This window comes from Ornithodoros turicata, chromosome 2, assembly GCF_037126465.1.
Source record: "Ornithodoros turicata isolate Travis chromosome 2, ASM3712646v1, whole genome shotgun sequence".
Lineage (NCBI taxonomy): Eukaryota > Metazoa > Arthropoda > Arachnida > Ixodida > Argasidae > Ornithodoros > Ornithodoros turicata.
This window is the reverse complement of record NC_088202.1, coordinates 16702437-16719494: the sequence shown is the minus strand read 5'-3', so window position 1 is coordinate 16719494 and position 17058 is coordinate 16702437. Positions and strand designations below refer to the sequence as shown.

Below are 17058 nucleotides of genomic sequence, written 5' to 3'. Positions count from 1 at the left end.
TTTGTTAGGGCAGCAGCAGCTGCTCGATCGGCCTTTTCATTTCCAGGTATCCCAACATGGCTGGGTACCCAGCAGAACAGTAACCGATAAGCCCTGTTAGCTATACTGCTTGCAATGCGCCTTGCACGATGGACAATGGGGTCTTTTGTGCAATGAATGCTACAGATGTAAGGAACTCAAAGAGTCTGTGTATATGACTGATGATTTGATACGATTTTGTAAGATATAATTCAGGGCTAAAATTATGGCATACACTTCCGCTGTGAAGACAGACATGGTGACCTTCAAACGATGTGACCTTGTAACTGTGCCAGTGACCATAGCGCACGATACCCCGGAAACGGTCTTTGAGCCATCAGTGTACAACTCTACATGGCTGCCAAAGCTATCCTTTAACACCTCAAATTCCTGCTGGAGTACACTGTTAGCAGTATCACGCTTGTTGTATCTGGAAAGGGATACGTTGCATTTTGGAGGGGGCTGCCATGGAGGGATTTTCTTAGTTGTCTCAAGAATCATACAGTTGTATTCTGGAAAGCCATAGTGTTCGACTGCTTGTGACATTCTAACGCTAAAAGAAGGCACGGCTGAAGGTCTGTTCAAGAAGTGCTGCCTGAATTGTGTATCTTTCACACATTGATATGCTGGGTTCTCGGGGTGACCCCTGATTCTAAGTGCATATGAAGCAGCGAGGTAAAACCTACGTCTCTCTAAAGACCACTGATTCGCTTCTATGTATAGACTTTGTATCGGAGAAGTTCTGAATGCTCCGAGTACTAAACGCAGTCCTTGGTGGTGTATTGGATCGAGGATTTTGAGTGTAGATGGCCGTGCTGAACCATACACAGCACACCCATAATCCAATTTGGAAAGAACAGTGGAGACGTAGATCTTCTTGAGTGTATCACGATCTGTTCCCCAGGACCGGTGAGAAAGCACCTTCAGAAGATTTAGGGATTTAATGGCCTTTACCTTGAGGTGTTTGAGGTGAGGAAGAAAAGTCAATTTCCGGTCAAATATAAGTCCAAGGAATTCATGCTCAGGCTTTACGTTAATGTCGTGGCTGCCCATTTTAAGTGTTGGTTCGGGAAACACTCCCCGTACCCTAGAGAAAGAGACGCATACTGTCTTTTCCGGAGAAAACTTGAAACCATTTTCGTGCGACCATTTGACCAACTTGTTTATTGTGAGTTGGAGTTGACGTTCGCACCTAGCAACGCTGGAAGAGGAAGAAGAAATCTGAACGTCATCTACATACAGTAAATACCTGACTGAAGGAGGACTGGGAAGGAAGCACTGGGGTAGAGTATCGCCTGTTGCGATGAAACTCCCCACTCTCCAAGGCCGAAAATAAAGTTGTTGTTGTTATCTTTACAATGAAAAGAGTCACACTTAGGACGGATCCTTGCGGTACACCGTTCTCTTGTATGAATGGGCGAGAAAGTGTCGATCCAAGCTGGACCCGAAATAACCGTCCCTGAAGGAAATTGGCAATGCTGCGAAACATGCGGCCGCTTATTCCCAGAGTGTGCAGGTCCTGCAGAATACCATACCGCCAGGCAGTGTCGTAAGCCTTTTCGATGTCGAAAAATACGGACACACAATGCTGCCTTCGGACAAATGCTTCTCTGATGGCAGTCTCTAGCCGCAGCAGGTGATCTGTTGTCGAGCACGCAGCTCTGAAGCCACTCTGGAATTTATCGAGACATTTATTTTCTTCAAGGAAATACATCAGGCGATCATTCACCATGCGCTCAAAAGTTTTCCCTAGACAACTTGTGAGCGCTATGGGTCGATAGCTGGAAGGGTTTGAGGGGTCTTTTCCAGGTTTTAGCAATGGAACAACGGTTGCCACCTTCCAGCCAGACGGAAGACAACCGTCTCGCCAGACAAGATTAAAGAAATCAAGAAGGGATCCTAAAGATGTGGAAGATAAGTGCTGGATCATGGAGTAGGAAACACGATCGGGACCTGGTGCTGTAACTCTACTGGATGACAGAGCCCTTTGTAGCTCAGTCATTGTAAAGAGTGAATTGTATGCATACTTGTCACCGCCCTCGCTTGGAATCGTCTGCTTCTCAGCAGATGATTTTATTTTCAAAAAATCACTGCTGTAGTGAGCTGAGTTGGATACATGTTGCATATGCTCCCCAAGGGCATTGGCCTGCTCTTCCAAACTCTGACAAACTACGCCATTTACATGCAGTAATGGGACAGATAAACTTGTGTAGTCTCCTTTGATTTTTCTTAGCCTGTCCCATATAAGTTCTGAGGGAGCGTTACAATTTAAAGAAGACACAAAAAAACTTTTCCAAGATTCTTTTTTCGCCTGTCTTCGTGTCCAGCGTGCTTTTGCACGTGCTTTCCTGAATGCCACTAAGTTTGGAGTAGTGGGGTGCCTTCGAAAGACACCCCACGCCCGATTTTGTTCTTTGCGTGTAGTTTCACAGTCGCTCGTCCACCAAGGCTTGGAGCGCTTAGGGAGTCGACCGGATGTTTGTGGGATTGACTGTTGGGGGCATTTATAATAGTGTCAGTAACAAGATTATTGGCATCTTCTATACTTAAGCCTTGGAAAGATGTTAGGATATTGGCCTTCTCCTTGAAGAGAGTCCAATCGGCCTGTGACAGTTTCCACCGAGGTGGACGTGTACCTAAGGTATTTGTGGTATTATGCAGTTTCATGACAACCGGGAAGTGGTCGCTACCCCGAGGATTCTGCTCTACTGCCCAGTCAATGGTTTGAAACATTGATGGGCTTCACAAGGAGAGGTCGATGGCAGAGAAAGATTGGTTAGCGCTGCTTACATACGTAGGACTTCCTCTGTTTAGAAGGCAGATAGACCTAGAGAGTAATACGTTTTCCAGCATTTTTCCTCGCCGGTCGACTCTCGAGCTGCCCCATAAACAGTTATGGGCATTAAAATCTCCCAGTAAGGGGAAAGGCGGCGGGAGTTCGTCAATTAAAGATTCGAGAGTGTTCTGAGCAACCACAGCTGATGGTGGCAGGTATACGGAACATACAGTTATGACCCCTTGAAGACATATTTGAACGGCAACTGCCTCGAGTGCTGTTTTTAGTGGAAGGTGCTTTGCAGGGAGGGTTTTTGATGTGAGGATAGTGTAGCAGCCCACATCGCCACCGTTAAGCCGCGGCCTGCACGCTGCACGTTTTTCCACTTTCGTTTTTGGTGGCAACCGCCACTGGAATAAACCCTCAGTTCTTTCCCGCAAATTGTGGTGTGAACACCTCGTTTACTTCGCTCCACAATTTCTGGTGACCCGAACGTGATTTGAACACGCATCGCATCGCCAGTTAAAGGTTGCCATCATGGCCCACGAGGACACCGCCCACTGGTCATCTGTCTTGCCCGTCGTCCTCCTCGGCATCCGCGCATCCGTCAAGGCCGACCTCGGCTGCAGCGCGGCCGAACTAGTGTACGGCACTACCCTCAGGCTCCCGGCTGACTTCTTTGACGTAACAGAGGTCTCCACTCCCCCCGGAACTTACGTCGACACGCTTCGTCGCGCTTTCGCAAACGTCCGTCCTGCCTCACCTCGTGTTCCCTCGCCCAGATCCTCCTTTGTCCCCCAGCAGCTGTCTTCTGCCTCGCATGTCTTCATGCGCCGTGACAGGGTCCGCCGCCCGCTTGAGCAACCTTACACCGGCCCTCACCCCATTCTCCGGCGTTCAAACAAGTTTTTTACCATCTCGGTTGATGGCAAAACAGAAACCGTGAGCCTGGACAGACTCAAGCCAGCCTTTGTGGAGCCACCCGAGCCACCAGTAGCCCTCCCGCCTCCATTCTCCACTCAGCCTCCTCTGAGCGCCACCAGACATGTCACTTGGGCTGACCGCTCCTCTCGGAGTCTGGGGGGGAGGCAGTGTAGCAGCCCACATCGCCATCGTTAAGCCGCGGCCTGCACGCTGCACGTTTTTCCACTTTCGTTTTTGGTGGCAACCGCCACTGGAATAAACCCTCAGTTCTTTCCCGCAAATTGTGGTGTGAACACCTCGTTTACTTCGCTCCACAATAGCAACACCTCCAGATGTACGTGTTGCATCAACCCGATCGTTTCGGAACAAGTTCCATCTCCGTAGTGTATGTGTTCGATGTGGATTCAAATAAGTCTCTTGTAGCGCAAAACAGAGTGTGTCATACTTGTCCGAAAGATCATTGACATCATCAATATTAGTGAGAAGCCCTCGACAATTCCATTGAAGGATCGCCATAATATAGAAAATGAGAAACGTGTGCACAAGAGGCGTTTCCGTCATAGGGAAGAGACTATGGTGTAAAGAAACTTTCATTATTTCTTCTTTGGGGGCATTATGGGCTGTCTCGGAGTTTTTTTCCGCGCAGCCGCGAGTTCTTTGGGCGATATATCGGGGAGTGAACCACTCCCCGAAATACTGCTCTTAGGCTTTCTTTGAGATTGTGAGCTCACGCTCGCGAACGAGCCTTGCGAGCTCGTGTCATCATCGCATTCCATGGAGCTTGCCTCCACGGTTTGCGATGACGAATGTTGCGCATGTGAGAGTGACGCCACAGAAGAGGGTTGGGAAGCTGTGGTTACAGTTACAGGGGGTGGTGTTTCAGAGAGAGGTGTACGTGTTTCTTCACTTTGTGTTGTATTCTCTGTCTGTGTTGCGCATGAGATCATCTTTGGTTTCTCTTTAACGACAGATGAAAAGGATTTCTGGAACTGGAACGGAGATGCCTTCTTCCTGGCTTCTGGATAACTTAGTTTCTGTGTGACTTTGATGTGCATCACCTCTTTCTCAAACTTCCACTTTGGACAAGACCTAGAGTATGAAGGGTGGTCACCTGCGCAGTTGACGCAGTGATCCGGCCCTCTGCACTCCTTAGAGTTGTGGTCCTGCTTGCTGCAGCGGGCACAGCATGCAGAACCTCTGCAAGTATCGGAAGGATGGCCAAAGCGGTTACACTTGAAGCATCTGAGTGGATTAGGGATATATGGCCGCACCTCTGCAGTCAGATACCCTACCTTGAGCCTTTCTGGTAAAGTCGGGCAGTCAAATGTGAGGATTGTGTTGCGTGTCGTTATGTACTCATTGTTCTTCCTGATTTTGATTTTTCTTACGTCGATCACCTTTTGGCTTTTCAGATTTTCAAGAATCTCTTCTGACGGAACATCAATGAGTTCAGCTAACGACACAACACCACGGGAGGTATTCAGAGTCCTATGCAAGGCTGATGATATTTTGATTCCGAGCATCTGCTGTGTGTTCAGAATTCGCTCACAGTCGGCTTCCGAGGTACGTTTAAGCAATAAGTCACCTGATCTGAGGCGCTTAATTTCAGTCACATTTTTTGAGAGCGATGCCACCGCCTTCTCAATGAAAAACGGTGACATTTTTCCAAGTGGAGTGTTCTGTTCATTATCAGTGCTTGCACTGCTAATGACAATGTATTTTGCTTGAAAGGCGTCGAACGCCTATTTGAAGACTTCGGTCCGCGGGCGCTTGCCGCCCGCGATCGAGGAGGGAATATAATTTTTAACCATATGAGGTTTAAGAAAATGAATGTTCCCATTGGTCACCCACACTTCACATTCATACATGTGGGAAGGTCCCGGAGTTTTAAGGAAAACCCATCGGCCGGGGCTTGATCAAGACCCCGACCGCCACCGTTCAAGGTTTCTGACCCTTCACCTTGCATCCCCTCGGCACGGTACGGTTAACACCTTAGGACTGGGGGCTGGGGTCCATGGTGGCGCCACTCACCAAACACCAGCCGAAGCCAGTGCCCCCTGCGGGGTAGGTCTTGAAAGTGATACGCAGAAATGCTTTGTGAAATATATAGCTCCTAACGGTGGTGGTGATGAGGATAAGATGGCATACACACACGCAAGCTGGTAGAGAGGTACATGAAGAAGGCAGACACAAAACAGCTTCTGCATTTTCCAGTACTTAATGTGTACAAGACATGTGGTTCTCTAAATAAAAAAATAAAAAATAAAAAACATTCTTTGCCGTGTGATATCACCAGTGTCGAAGACCTTGCAGTGTTCATATCTTTATGCACCGCTCACTTGGGAACAAACGAACAAAGAGAACCTGACATATCATGAATCACTGAGATGGTCCTTGATTGAAAATTGAAAATTGTTTTCTCACTTTCTTTTCTTGATTTCAGTTCTGTGAATGCTTGACAACTATGTAGTACATCTCCTTCTCTTATGCTCTTTGTTGATCAAACCACCCAACCTCATGTAATGCCCTCTGAAGGGCCCTTAAGGATTGATAAAATTAAATGGAATGAAAAACCTGTTCGCCCCAACGCGCGATGAGGTGACAACTTTAGCTGCATCATCTTCGCATCAATGGGCGCAACGTTTCCATGGTTGTGTTCACCATACCACATAGATAACTGTCTTCACACTTGCTTTATTCAAAGAGCGACGAATGTGGCCAATAAAGTACACCGAGAAGGCGAGGCACTGGAACTCCATGGGAATGTCCTTCCAGAGGACTATGTCAACGTACGTACCGTTACGAGCGGTGGGTACCTTCACGTCTAAAGAGACACAGGGCCACTTGGGAAACGAGAAGGCTGCGAAACCGCTCGCTCTTTTGGCCCACTGATGTCGACGTTAAAATCTCCGGATGATTGCGATGGGTAACGTTCAACCGGAGCAATACGGAGTGTCAGTAGACGACCGTCCATTACGTCACCGTGAAGCTGCCGTACCTACCGTACCGTACCATGCCGGTTAAATACCGGCCGGGTGGCATCCCGAGGCCTTCACCATGTGCAGGCAGCGACCTCACGTTTATTACGCACACGGCTATACAGAAAATGGAACTCGTCAGCCGGTGGTGGACCCGGGTTCTCCTCGCCGTGGCAGAAGGTGAAGGCGTCTTCGGCGTTGGTCAGATAGAGTCTTCCGAGACTCGTGGCGCAACTTTTTATTACTCGGCGCACAATACATTTCTACCTGCAACTTTATGTGATGTACCACGTCACGTCATACTGTGACTGCTATGCTCGCCATAATCACCGTCAACGCCGGAAAAACCTAACTGATGCAACTATCGCTGTAAAAAAAAAAAAGAGAGAAAAATAACAGAAAAAGACAGGACATAGTTATTTAAATAATTTTAAATGGTCCATATGCCAGGGTAGATGTGAGACTACCGTAATGCAGAGAGGACATTCCAAAACTGGCTATTCGTTTACCGCTCTGCTCGAAGAACTTTCGGGAAGCAAAGGCAGCAAGAAAGGACGCACAGAAAAGAAAAACGACCTAGCTGTGATCCTTTGGCGGCATCTGATCAACACAAATAGCTTACGCAGATTATGGAGTGTTTTTTATTCAGTTTAAAGAGGCCGTAAACAGGTACAAAAGGTGCACATTTCTTTGTCTTCAATTATTGAAACTTAGGCAGTGAAAACTCCTTGCAATTACTAACGCTCAAAAACAAAAGGCGCTTGCATACGGAAGAAATATTCACTGCACTCTTTCGCATTTTAGCTCCGCTCCGCGCTCTAACTTTACGTCATTCTGACGTAGCGCTTTCCTCACCAATTACGATCGAGTGCTCCGCGTATGATTTTATTTCAAATGCGGAATTGGACTAGATGAACGTGAATCCTCTTCTATTCAAAATCTAAACAGTTACAGCCTCAAACTGAAAAAGAAATGCGTTTAATTTAGGTATCATACGTGCACTACGTTTTCTGGGCAGTAGCACGCAGCACACCACGAGCGCGAATGAATACCCGGGACCATAATTCGGGAATCTTAGGTAGGTGCGCGATGGAACATCTTCGTCATCTTCGAATGGTTCCGACAACTGGGCTGCCGTACTTTGGCTTGAGCCACGCGGCATCGCGTCACCAGCTCGCGTGGTACAGTAGATAGCGTGCTGGCCATGTCACGTCGTGACTGGGAGGAACCCGGGGTCAAATCGTGTCATGTGATAGCAGCCCAACTGTTGCCGTTTGCGCCAGCAGGAGATGTTGACGATGTCATGACGTTGAATTTCGGTACCACGGAGCGCAAAACGTCGTTTCACACAAACAAACTGAGCGCTCCGACTCACAGATGATAACAAAGTATGTTTATTGGCTGGTAATTTGAAACGTCATGTGCGCAGCTCGGCCCCCCGATTGGACGGCAAAACGCTACGTAGCCATGTGACGTACGCGTGGTGGAGAGGTGCTCGCTGGTTACTCTTCTTTGAAATCAGTTATATGGGTCAATGAGCTGGCACGAGCCGAACGAAATGTATATTTGGGTATTATGATCTGCGTTCTTTCATGGGGTATCATTATTTCAGAAATGTTTGGTGGCCTGTTTACGGCCGCTTTAAACTTAGCCCCGTTGCATATATTAGCCACGTTCCGATATGTGTTTCGCCAATGTGGAGGAAGAAAAAGTCGGAACAGTACGCCGATGAACGCGCTTGAATCATCTGGAATACATGTGAACATTCCACTATTTTTTTTATTATATTTGACGAGGATCACTAAAATGGAGCATACCATACGTGTCTTTCAGGATGACGAGTAAATAACAGCAATAAGAAAAATTGTTTTTTCGGTGTCTCGCTTTTTCTCTGTATCCCACTTTTTGTATTCTACGTAAAGTAGCAGTAGCGGGGAAAGAGGTCAAGAGATCCAACGAGTCAAGAGATCCATCGAGTCAGGAGATCCAACCGGTCACGTGACAGGCGAGTCAAAAGATCCAAAGCGTCAAGAGTTACAACCCGGTCAAGAGATCCAACGGGTCAACAGATCCATCGAGTCAGAGGATCCAACCGGTCACGTGACGGACGAGTCAAGAGATCCAACCAGTCAAGGCGTCATACTGGTCAGGATTCCCGACAGAAAAGAAAGTCTATCCCTTACCATGTTCATTGCAGAACGATTGCGCTGTACGTATTATTAAGTTTGGAAGTAATATGGCCGGTAACAGTGAATACTTTTCGGTGTTTTCTCTCTTCTTACCACACACGCACAAAAAAAAGTAAGCGAGAAAATACTGTGGTTGCGCTGTGGGTTACGGCGGCGAGTCGAGTCCCCCTTTTGCCTTTGCACGTTTATGTCCATTGTCCCTAGCGCCGTAACACGCTATGCCAGAACGGATGCTTGTTACCAAGAATATTGAGCTCTAGAGTTGGAGCGATTCCGTGCCACTACATCCAACGCGCCGCTACGTCCATCGTGCTCTTACATCCAAAAACGAGTCGTTACATTCATCCTGCTCTTACATACAAACGACCGTTACATCCAACGAGACTTTACGTCCATTTCTGGTCGATACATCCATAAGTCAGTACGTACAGCGAGCCGTTACATCCAACGGAAAATCATACACGACGAGCTGTTACGTCCATTGCGCCATTACATCCACAGACGTAGGCAAGTGTGGGACAGTGGTTCCAATGCCAGTGCAAAGAACGCAGGTGTCGCTGAATATAGACGCCTGTGTCAAACATAGATGCCAACGCGGTACCTCACGGGTACGTCTTTGAATAGGAAAAAAAAATAACTAAATAAAAAGAAGTGACCTGTAATACGGATTGACATTGATTGGTTCATAGACAGCTGCTATATTGGTACAACCACAAAACGAAGGTCGTTAGGGTATGAGGCATGTTACCGAGTTCCCTATTCCTCCCTATTATTTTTTTCGTCAACATCAACATCAACTGAGTTCTAAGCAATGCGCATGTGTGGAGCAACGCGCATATTAATAAAAAGTTAGGTGTACAGCAGATGGTTTTTTGTATTGTCAAAGGACAGCACTTTGAAAATAGAAAAAAATCACAATGCTGCGTCTGCATTCCCGGAAGTTATCCTTGTCGCTGCTTTGTTGTCACTTTTATCGTTAGCTGCCTTCGCGCCATTCGTTGTCGTAAAGCCGTGTTGGTGCTTTCTTACTTATGCCCAGTCCGGCCGTGCTGCCAGGAGGTTTTGCCTGGGTTTCCCCGATGATCACATGCCGGTACGCTTTCCTTGGAAGTCGGCCTAGGCTGTTGCGTTGGTCGCGACTCGTGACGAGCGGCCCGCCCTTAGCGAGGCCAACTACGTACGGCAAGCAGAATATGACACACGCGACCACCAGCTTTTTCACCTAATGCGTTTTTACCTTTTTTTACCTAATACTATATTATTTCGTGAATATTTTGAGATTTGGGGATTTCAACTTTTGGACCAACCTCGTAATTTAGAACCTGACCTAATTTATTCTCTCACGACAGCAACTCTGTCTGTTACTTGTGAACATATCAAATCATAAAACATCGTAATTTGACGGACTCTCACGAAAACAAAAATCATCATCAATGCATCTGTTTGTGTAAGAATACTGGGGTAGCCAGTTCGACGTCATCGAAACTCACATCCCAATTTTTTTTCTTTATCACATCACATCACATCACATCACATCATGAAAACAAACAAACAAGAACTTTCCGACGATACGCCGCGAAATATGTGTTACGCAGTGACTGATTCCAAAACTACATCGATGCCATATTAGTTCACGACCGACATATCCTGAAGCCGCTTATCCATCGAGCATTTACATCCCAAAGATCACCAAGTCCACCGTGCCGTTATAGCCAACGAGCCGTTGCATCCAATGCGCCGTTACGTCCACCGCTGGATGTAACGGCGCGTTGGATGTAACGTCTCGTTGGACGTAGCGACCCCAGACCAGTTGGAGCCTCTGTTTGTATGTATTCTTGTGTCTTCGTCCCTGTTTCGACTGCTGCTTGTTCTCCGAGAGAATATTGAGCTCAACTTACAAAGAATCGTAGGCAGCAGAGTTTAAAACTTATCCTTGTCGCATTTTTTTCATTGGCCCCCACCCTTGTCAGGTTATTCTATTCTTTTACTGACCGTGCGGGAAAATACTGTCCGACTGTGCTTTCCAATCAACATTGACCTGTCACGTTCATTGACCTCAACCCCAAAATGCAGGGTATACTGCTGGCCTCAGAGCTCTCTTTGAACTTTTGTGTCCATTGGCGCAGCCGTCCCCACGTTATGCCAGAACTGAAGTTTGTTACCAATAATAATGGGCCCAGCCGTAAAGTGCTTTGCCTTTGTCCGAAACACACACACACACACAAAAGACGTTCGGGCATATCAAGCTATCTTTCGTACCCTGAGAGAGTCCATGATCATACGGTTCCGCCATGTAGAACGTGTGTCCACAACAGCGACTTGGCTCTTCGACTACGAGCCTGCTGTGATACGAGAAGTGTTTGAATAATCAACGTGTTTGAAACAGCAGCCGGCCCACCCAATGTGAGTGTACGTAGCCCACGCTAACTATAGAAATAATCTCTAACACGAAGCGCTGAAAAAAAAAGAAGACAGCATTCCTATAAATCTTGTGTTACAAACAGGTCGATCTTACAATGCAACCACCTGTTTTTAACACAAATGACATAAGAGCCACCTGCATTTGTATTCTACCGGGTAGGCCATTTATATGGATACACCTTAATAAAATGGGAATGGTTGGTGATATTAACTTCCTGTTTGTGGCACATTAGTATATGTGAGAGGGGAAACTTCTCAAGATGGGTGGTACCCCCGCACGTAAAACGGGTTCCTCGTATTTCGATACGGGTAGTTTCTGCTTAGCGATGTTAGAGTTAACGACGTAACACAAAGGGGGAAAAAGATCCAAGGCTGGCGAACCCTCAGACGAGTCAAGAGATCCAACCGGGTCAAGAGATCCAACGGGTCAAGAGATCCTCCGAGTCAAGAGGCCCATCGGTGGACCTCTTGACTCGATGGATCTCTTGACCCGTTGGATCTCTTGACGTGGAATCCACGTACCCGCATTTGTACAGGAAACGAGCAGGCGAACAAGTAACCGAAGGAAAAAAAAGTAGCGAACACGGCATTAGTACCGTTCGTGCGTGCTTGCATCTTGGCGTACGCAGCAAGAAACAAATCTCAAGCAAACGTGAGGGACAGCAGTCGCAGGTAAGAAGCTACTGACACTCCATACCCTTTTTGCAGAAACCATAACCAACAGACCCTCAACTACTCGAAATAAACAGCAACAACAAACAAAGAGAAAAAGAACGACATTACACCGTAAACCGTGTAGCCGTTTTTTCGACCAACAAAAGTAATGGATGGTGCTGGGGTTTGTCAGGTATGCGGAAACCAAACAACCAGTAATGAATCAAATCGTTCCCCGATCCTACCAGTAGATACACTCCCTGTGTTCCCGCGCCCGAGCTCCTGCGGCTCGTTTGCTAACTGCAGCAAACTTTCTGCAGTTCGTCAAAGTCTTCCCGGGGCCCTGCGAGGCTTTGCCGTCAATAAATATCGTGCTATGCGATCGATGGACCTTCCAAATGAAGTAAATGTTCTCTTTTTCTCCGTTGCGCTGTTGTGTTTTCCGGGTGCCTCTCGTTATAGAGAAAGCAATCGGCTGATGCATGGTTCGCGTGCGTTCTGCGAATTCTCTTGTGGCCACCACTGGTCTGCGACCCATCAGGGGCGAAGAAGAGACAAAGCCCCTCTCTTCCCAGGATGAACACCTGACCACGACCTTTATATCATTCGGGCCTCGACGAGACCCAGGGATCGTTGATAGACGCGGTGTCCAATCGTGGTAACGTATCGATCACGTTGGACGTTAATGTCCATGACGCAGGCCATGCACAACTAAGGTTCCAATTAGGCGCTATACAATAACAAACGACAACAACTTTATTTGGTGATGATCACTGGGGAGTTTCATCGCCAATAATAAAAGTACACGGGGTGTCCGGTGGGAAAGTGTCATCAAATTTCTAAAGAAAATCTACGTGAGCTAAAAGTTGGAAACCTTGTCGTTTCTGCCACCCATACAGGCGTTTTCTGTGAGTGTGCCTCATTAATTAGTCTAATTAGCTTAACTGAACTCAATAATTTGCCAAGGGAAGGTAACGTTTTTTGTTGTTTGCGTTAATTCGAAAGCCCACGGCCACAACACACCATTTCAGCCATAATTGGTCTTTCACAATGTTTCCACAAAAATTTGACACCAGAAAACACACGAACCACAAAAAAAAAGGAAAAAGAAAAGAAAACCGTCGCTTATCAATGCGCGATCGTTCAAGTTGCCAAGCCTAAAGTATGAGGAGGAGGAAAGGACAACACAGAAAACAGCACAGAACATCCGATGATTATCAGTAACTGATGGCTGCTAACAGATAAGCTTGCAAAGACAAAATACGTGATTGGGCCGGTCCCCACCCTCCCTTCTTTTTTTCTCTCTCTCTCTGTCTCTCTGTTTTCCTCATGATGTTTCTATGGGCAGTGGCAGTGCCCTCGGGTCTTGCCGATTGTGCGGGCACTGATGAAATCGGAAAACGGGCTTGCAGAGAAGGCTAGTTTTCGGGTACAAAATAATTGGGATAGCATGTTGTGGCCACTGACTTTCTCATTAACGTAAAAAAAAAGAGAAAGAAACGCTACCTTTCCACGGCAAAATTTTGGGTTCAATTACGATAATTAAACTAATTAATGAGGTACACTCATGCAAACCGCTTGTTTGGGTGGCAAAATCCCTCAGGAGGTTCATATTTTTATTACGCGCAGTTATTTTTAAAAATTGAATGGCACCTTTCTTACCGGACATCCTGTTATTGTGATCTCATTCACCATAGTACAGAAAAAGTTTGATCCGTCAATTGGTTTTCAGATTAGCATTGTGCTCACGGTGAGTTACTGCCCTACTGAGTTACTGGGTTAGAATCCCACAGCTGGTGCCTCTTCTTCAGCTGCCATCATTCCCGGTTGAATAAACCCGGTTGAACACTGGCTTACATGCTTATCAGGAGAGAAATCCGAAATTGCTGACATCTACGTCACGGCTACGGAAAAAAAAGTAATAAATAACTGTCTGCGAATTCCGTTCTTGTTTGTTGTTTCATGATGACTGTGATAATTAGACAGCATGCGAGTGCCCGTCCCTGGCTTCGACTTGGGTCCGGACACTTGCTCAATCAGGCATTTTCCGTAACAAATTTGGCTGTTCGAGTACGTTTCAAGGCGGAAGGGTAGAAGTGCGAAATCATTTGCCTTCTGGAGCTACGAGCCACATCGGTTTAATTTGGCGCGCCATCCTTTCTGTGACGACGTCGCTCCCAGTCTGGAGGGCGTTACCATCTGGCGGAACTACAGAGAAACTTACGAACAAAATTTTATATTGTAACGGAGTGTACTTACAGGGTATAGTATTATATAAGGAACCATGGGAAGTAGTATAGCGAAAGCTTTAGCGTCCCAAGAAAACACATCGAATACACCCGGGCGGTACAGATGGCGCCGGGACTCAAATGTCGGTCACCTCTCAGTGTTGGCGTGAAACGAGCGTTCAACCCAGCGTCTGCTCTCATCTCATATTCTTGAGCGAAACTTACAAGTGGACGTCTTTCTCTGACACCGAATAAATACATTATTAAAGCGATAGCTGTACGAAGGAACTTCTTCGTCAAGGACGGCGTTGATCCTGACTGCTTACTCGGCGCGCCATTGGTTGACGCAGGAGCAAAACGGAAAGCACATGAAAAGACGTAAGAGCCACACTGCGTCGTTGAAAAAAAGTTGCGTCCTTGACAAAAAACGGCAGCCGCGAGGGGGACAAGTAGAGGCACCGTCAGAGTACCGTACGGCCACGAAGAGTACGCCGGCGTCTGCAAATAGGGAGTGGAGGGCTCGGCACGCCGCTGTAGAACGCAGACGGTATAGCACAATGAGGGGACAAGCAACCAGACGCGCCTTGGCTGCACGACGACAACATGACCCAGCAGTAAGGGAATGCAAAGTGGCTGCCTTGAGACGAAGGCGAGAAGACCCGAAAGTTAGGAAACGCGAGGCCGATGCCAAGAGACGTAAACTGCCTCAGACGTGTGCACCTGAAACGAGTGCGCGGCCGTCGAAGTTCGCACTGGCCGACGCAGATTTTGCAGAGAAGTTATTTAAGAACGAGTTTGGATACGTTTCTGACGTTTGCGATAGGCTGTGGTTTCGCAGCACCCGCACCGACGTGGCACCAAAACGCGCGCAACACCGCCAAATCTTGGCCGAGAGTTTACGGCAGAATGTGTGGAAAACGTTAGGCAAAAAAGAATAATAATACTAACGTGCCTACATGTGCGTGCGCGATACAACTGTGAGCGTCACCTCTCCCTTATTGCGCATGCATATACAGCTATTAGTGTTCTCACGTAGGTTGCGAACAGGCATGAATGTTTAATTTCGTCAGTTGTTAAGCAGCCCATGTTACTAGGACACATTTCTTTTCACATGAACACTGCGAATAGACGGTGACCTAATGACAAAGACCGTTATCACTGATCCGTTAACCTCATACTAAACGGAAACATGATTTCTGTTTGTGTTGATGCACCCCGTTATACTACAAGTACTGGAGCAACCAGTCTTGACCCCGTTGAGACTCAAAATTTCGTGCCTTGTTTTTCTTTTGTCCTCTGATATAATCTGATGTTAATGTACCGTAGGGGAACAGCACTATCGGCAGATCGAGAGAATGGACGCAAAAATCCATAAATCAATCTAAGCGAACTCCATGAACCGAATCCGTGGCTTCTCAATTATCAATAAAGGGAACATGTAAAGCTCTATCAAAGCAGCGCAATCCCACACAGAGACAACGTCGAATGACTGTCTCGTTGTGGGCATGGACCCAGACATATGGATAGGCGCATGCCTTATATCTTCTTGCAGCAAAACAAAACCATAATGAACGCATGTGATACTTTGTATCCCTATACACAACGCAATACACCAACGAACTCGTCGACAAACGTGTGTTTTTGATCTTCGTTTCTCGTTCAGCAATAGGTTTGCTTTTGCTACTAATGAAATGCTTCTGATCGTTTTACGTGGCTCTGCAAGTGTGCGAAACAGAGGGAGAGACAGGGAAAACATGACCAGCTATTTACGTTATTCGTTGTAATGACGTGGGTCGTATTTATTCTTTCGAAACTCTGAAGTAGCGGGCATGATTAGAAGATTGGAGAGATCGATGCACTCGTATATAGCGAACAGAATCGTCATTAGGGAGCCACTTCATACAACAGCTCATGGACGACATGAACATCCGTTACGGAGTATTTAGCCTATTCATTGGAAGGGAAGTAAAGGCCTGCACACGGAACAATTTCGAACAGCTGCGTACAAACGGCACACACTGGTCGGGCACGCATCCAACCAGAAGAAGCAAAAAATGAAAGAAAAACTCCGACGAGCAGTCAGAGTCGCAATGTTTCAACCGCAAACCAAACCATTACGTGTATGAATGGGTGTGTTAAGTAGGCGCCCCTCTTTTGCCACACTGAAATCGGGGGCATGACACACCCGGAGCGGCCACTAAACAGCGGAAAGCAACTTTGGAGCTCTACACTGCTCACTCGCTGGTGCCGCTTCCGGTTGCCTGCTCATGCAGTGCACAGACGGAATGCGCGTTGTCTTAGTTTGAATCTATAGTAACGTTGGAAGTGACGACTGCGTCTACTTGTATAACACCGAATGAAATGGAAAAGATTGGAATTTGTAAGAGATATGTCATAGGAACTGTTTACTGTGAAGATGGCCGCATGGAGTCAAAATGTCTGTATTAAAGAACTGCATTTCCGGCGAATAACCGCCGGTATCCGTGTAGAGGTTGTCCACTAATAGAAAATCGTGATAACAGTTATAAAAATATTACAGTTTCCCGAAAAGTGAGCATAGGACAACATAGTAGGCTTTCCAGACGAATGTCGGCACAGTTCCCTCTGAAGTCGGCCTAGGACGCATACTAACCCCCATGTCCCCCACTCTTTCCTGCTGTCCTCTCTCCACCTGTCCAGGTCTGTACACCGCTCATAGCCACAGTTGCTTCGCGGCGCTGACACGGAATTAAAAACAAACATAGTAAGGCTGTATTTTGCTTCAGAGCCCACGCCTTGGAAGACATCCTGCCGGCGCTCAACAGGAAGTACGTCACGGAAAATCTCAAGCGAAGGGCGTTTGTCGTTTGCTTCCATTAACTCGAATGAAA

The 17058-nt window shown here is 46.9% G+C and overlaps 3 protein-coding genes across 3 annotated transcripts in view; 1 reads left to right on the top strand and 2 right to left on the bottom strand.

Annotated features, from left to right (window-relative positions):
* Positions 1-17058, bottom strand: part of LOC135383160 (uncharacterized) — a 359001-nt gene that overhangs the window by 284862 nt on the left and 57081 nt on the right. The gene's annotated exons all lie outside the window — the stretch shown is intronic.
* Positions 3332-3913, top strand: LOC135384351 (uncharacterized). Its single transcript, XM_064613556.1, has one exon. It carries the CDS (start codon positions 3332-3334, stop codon positions 3911-3913), a length of 582 nt encoding a protein of 193 aa, XP_064469626.1.
* LOC135384350 (uncharacterized) lies at positions 4312-5379 on the bottom strand. The gene has a single exon (XM_064613555.1). It carries the CDS (start codon positions 5377-5379, stop codon positions 4312-4314), a length of 1068 nt encoding a protein of 355 aa, XP_064469625.1.

Excerpts from the sequence above, each read along its gene's own strand:
- LOC135384351 (XM_064613556.1), top strand. The coding sequence starts at position 3,332 with ATGGCCCACGAGGACACCGCCCACTGGTCATCTGTCTTGCCCGTCGTC.
- LOC135384350 (XM_064613555.1), bottom strand. The coding sequence starts at position 5,379 with ATGTCACCGTTTTTCATTGAGAAGGCGGTGGCATCGCTCTCAAAAAAT.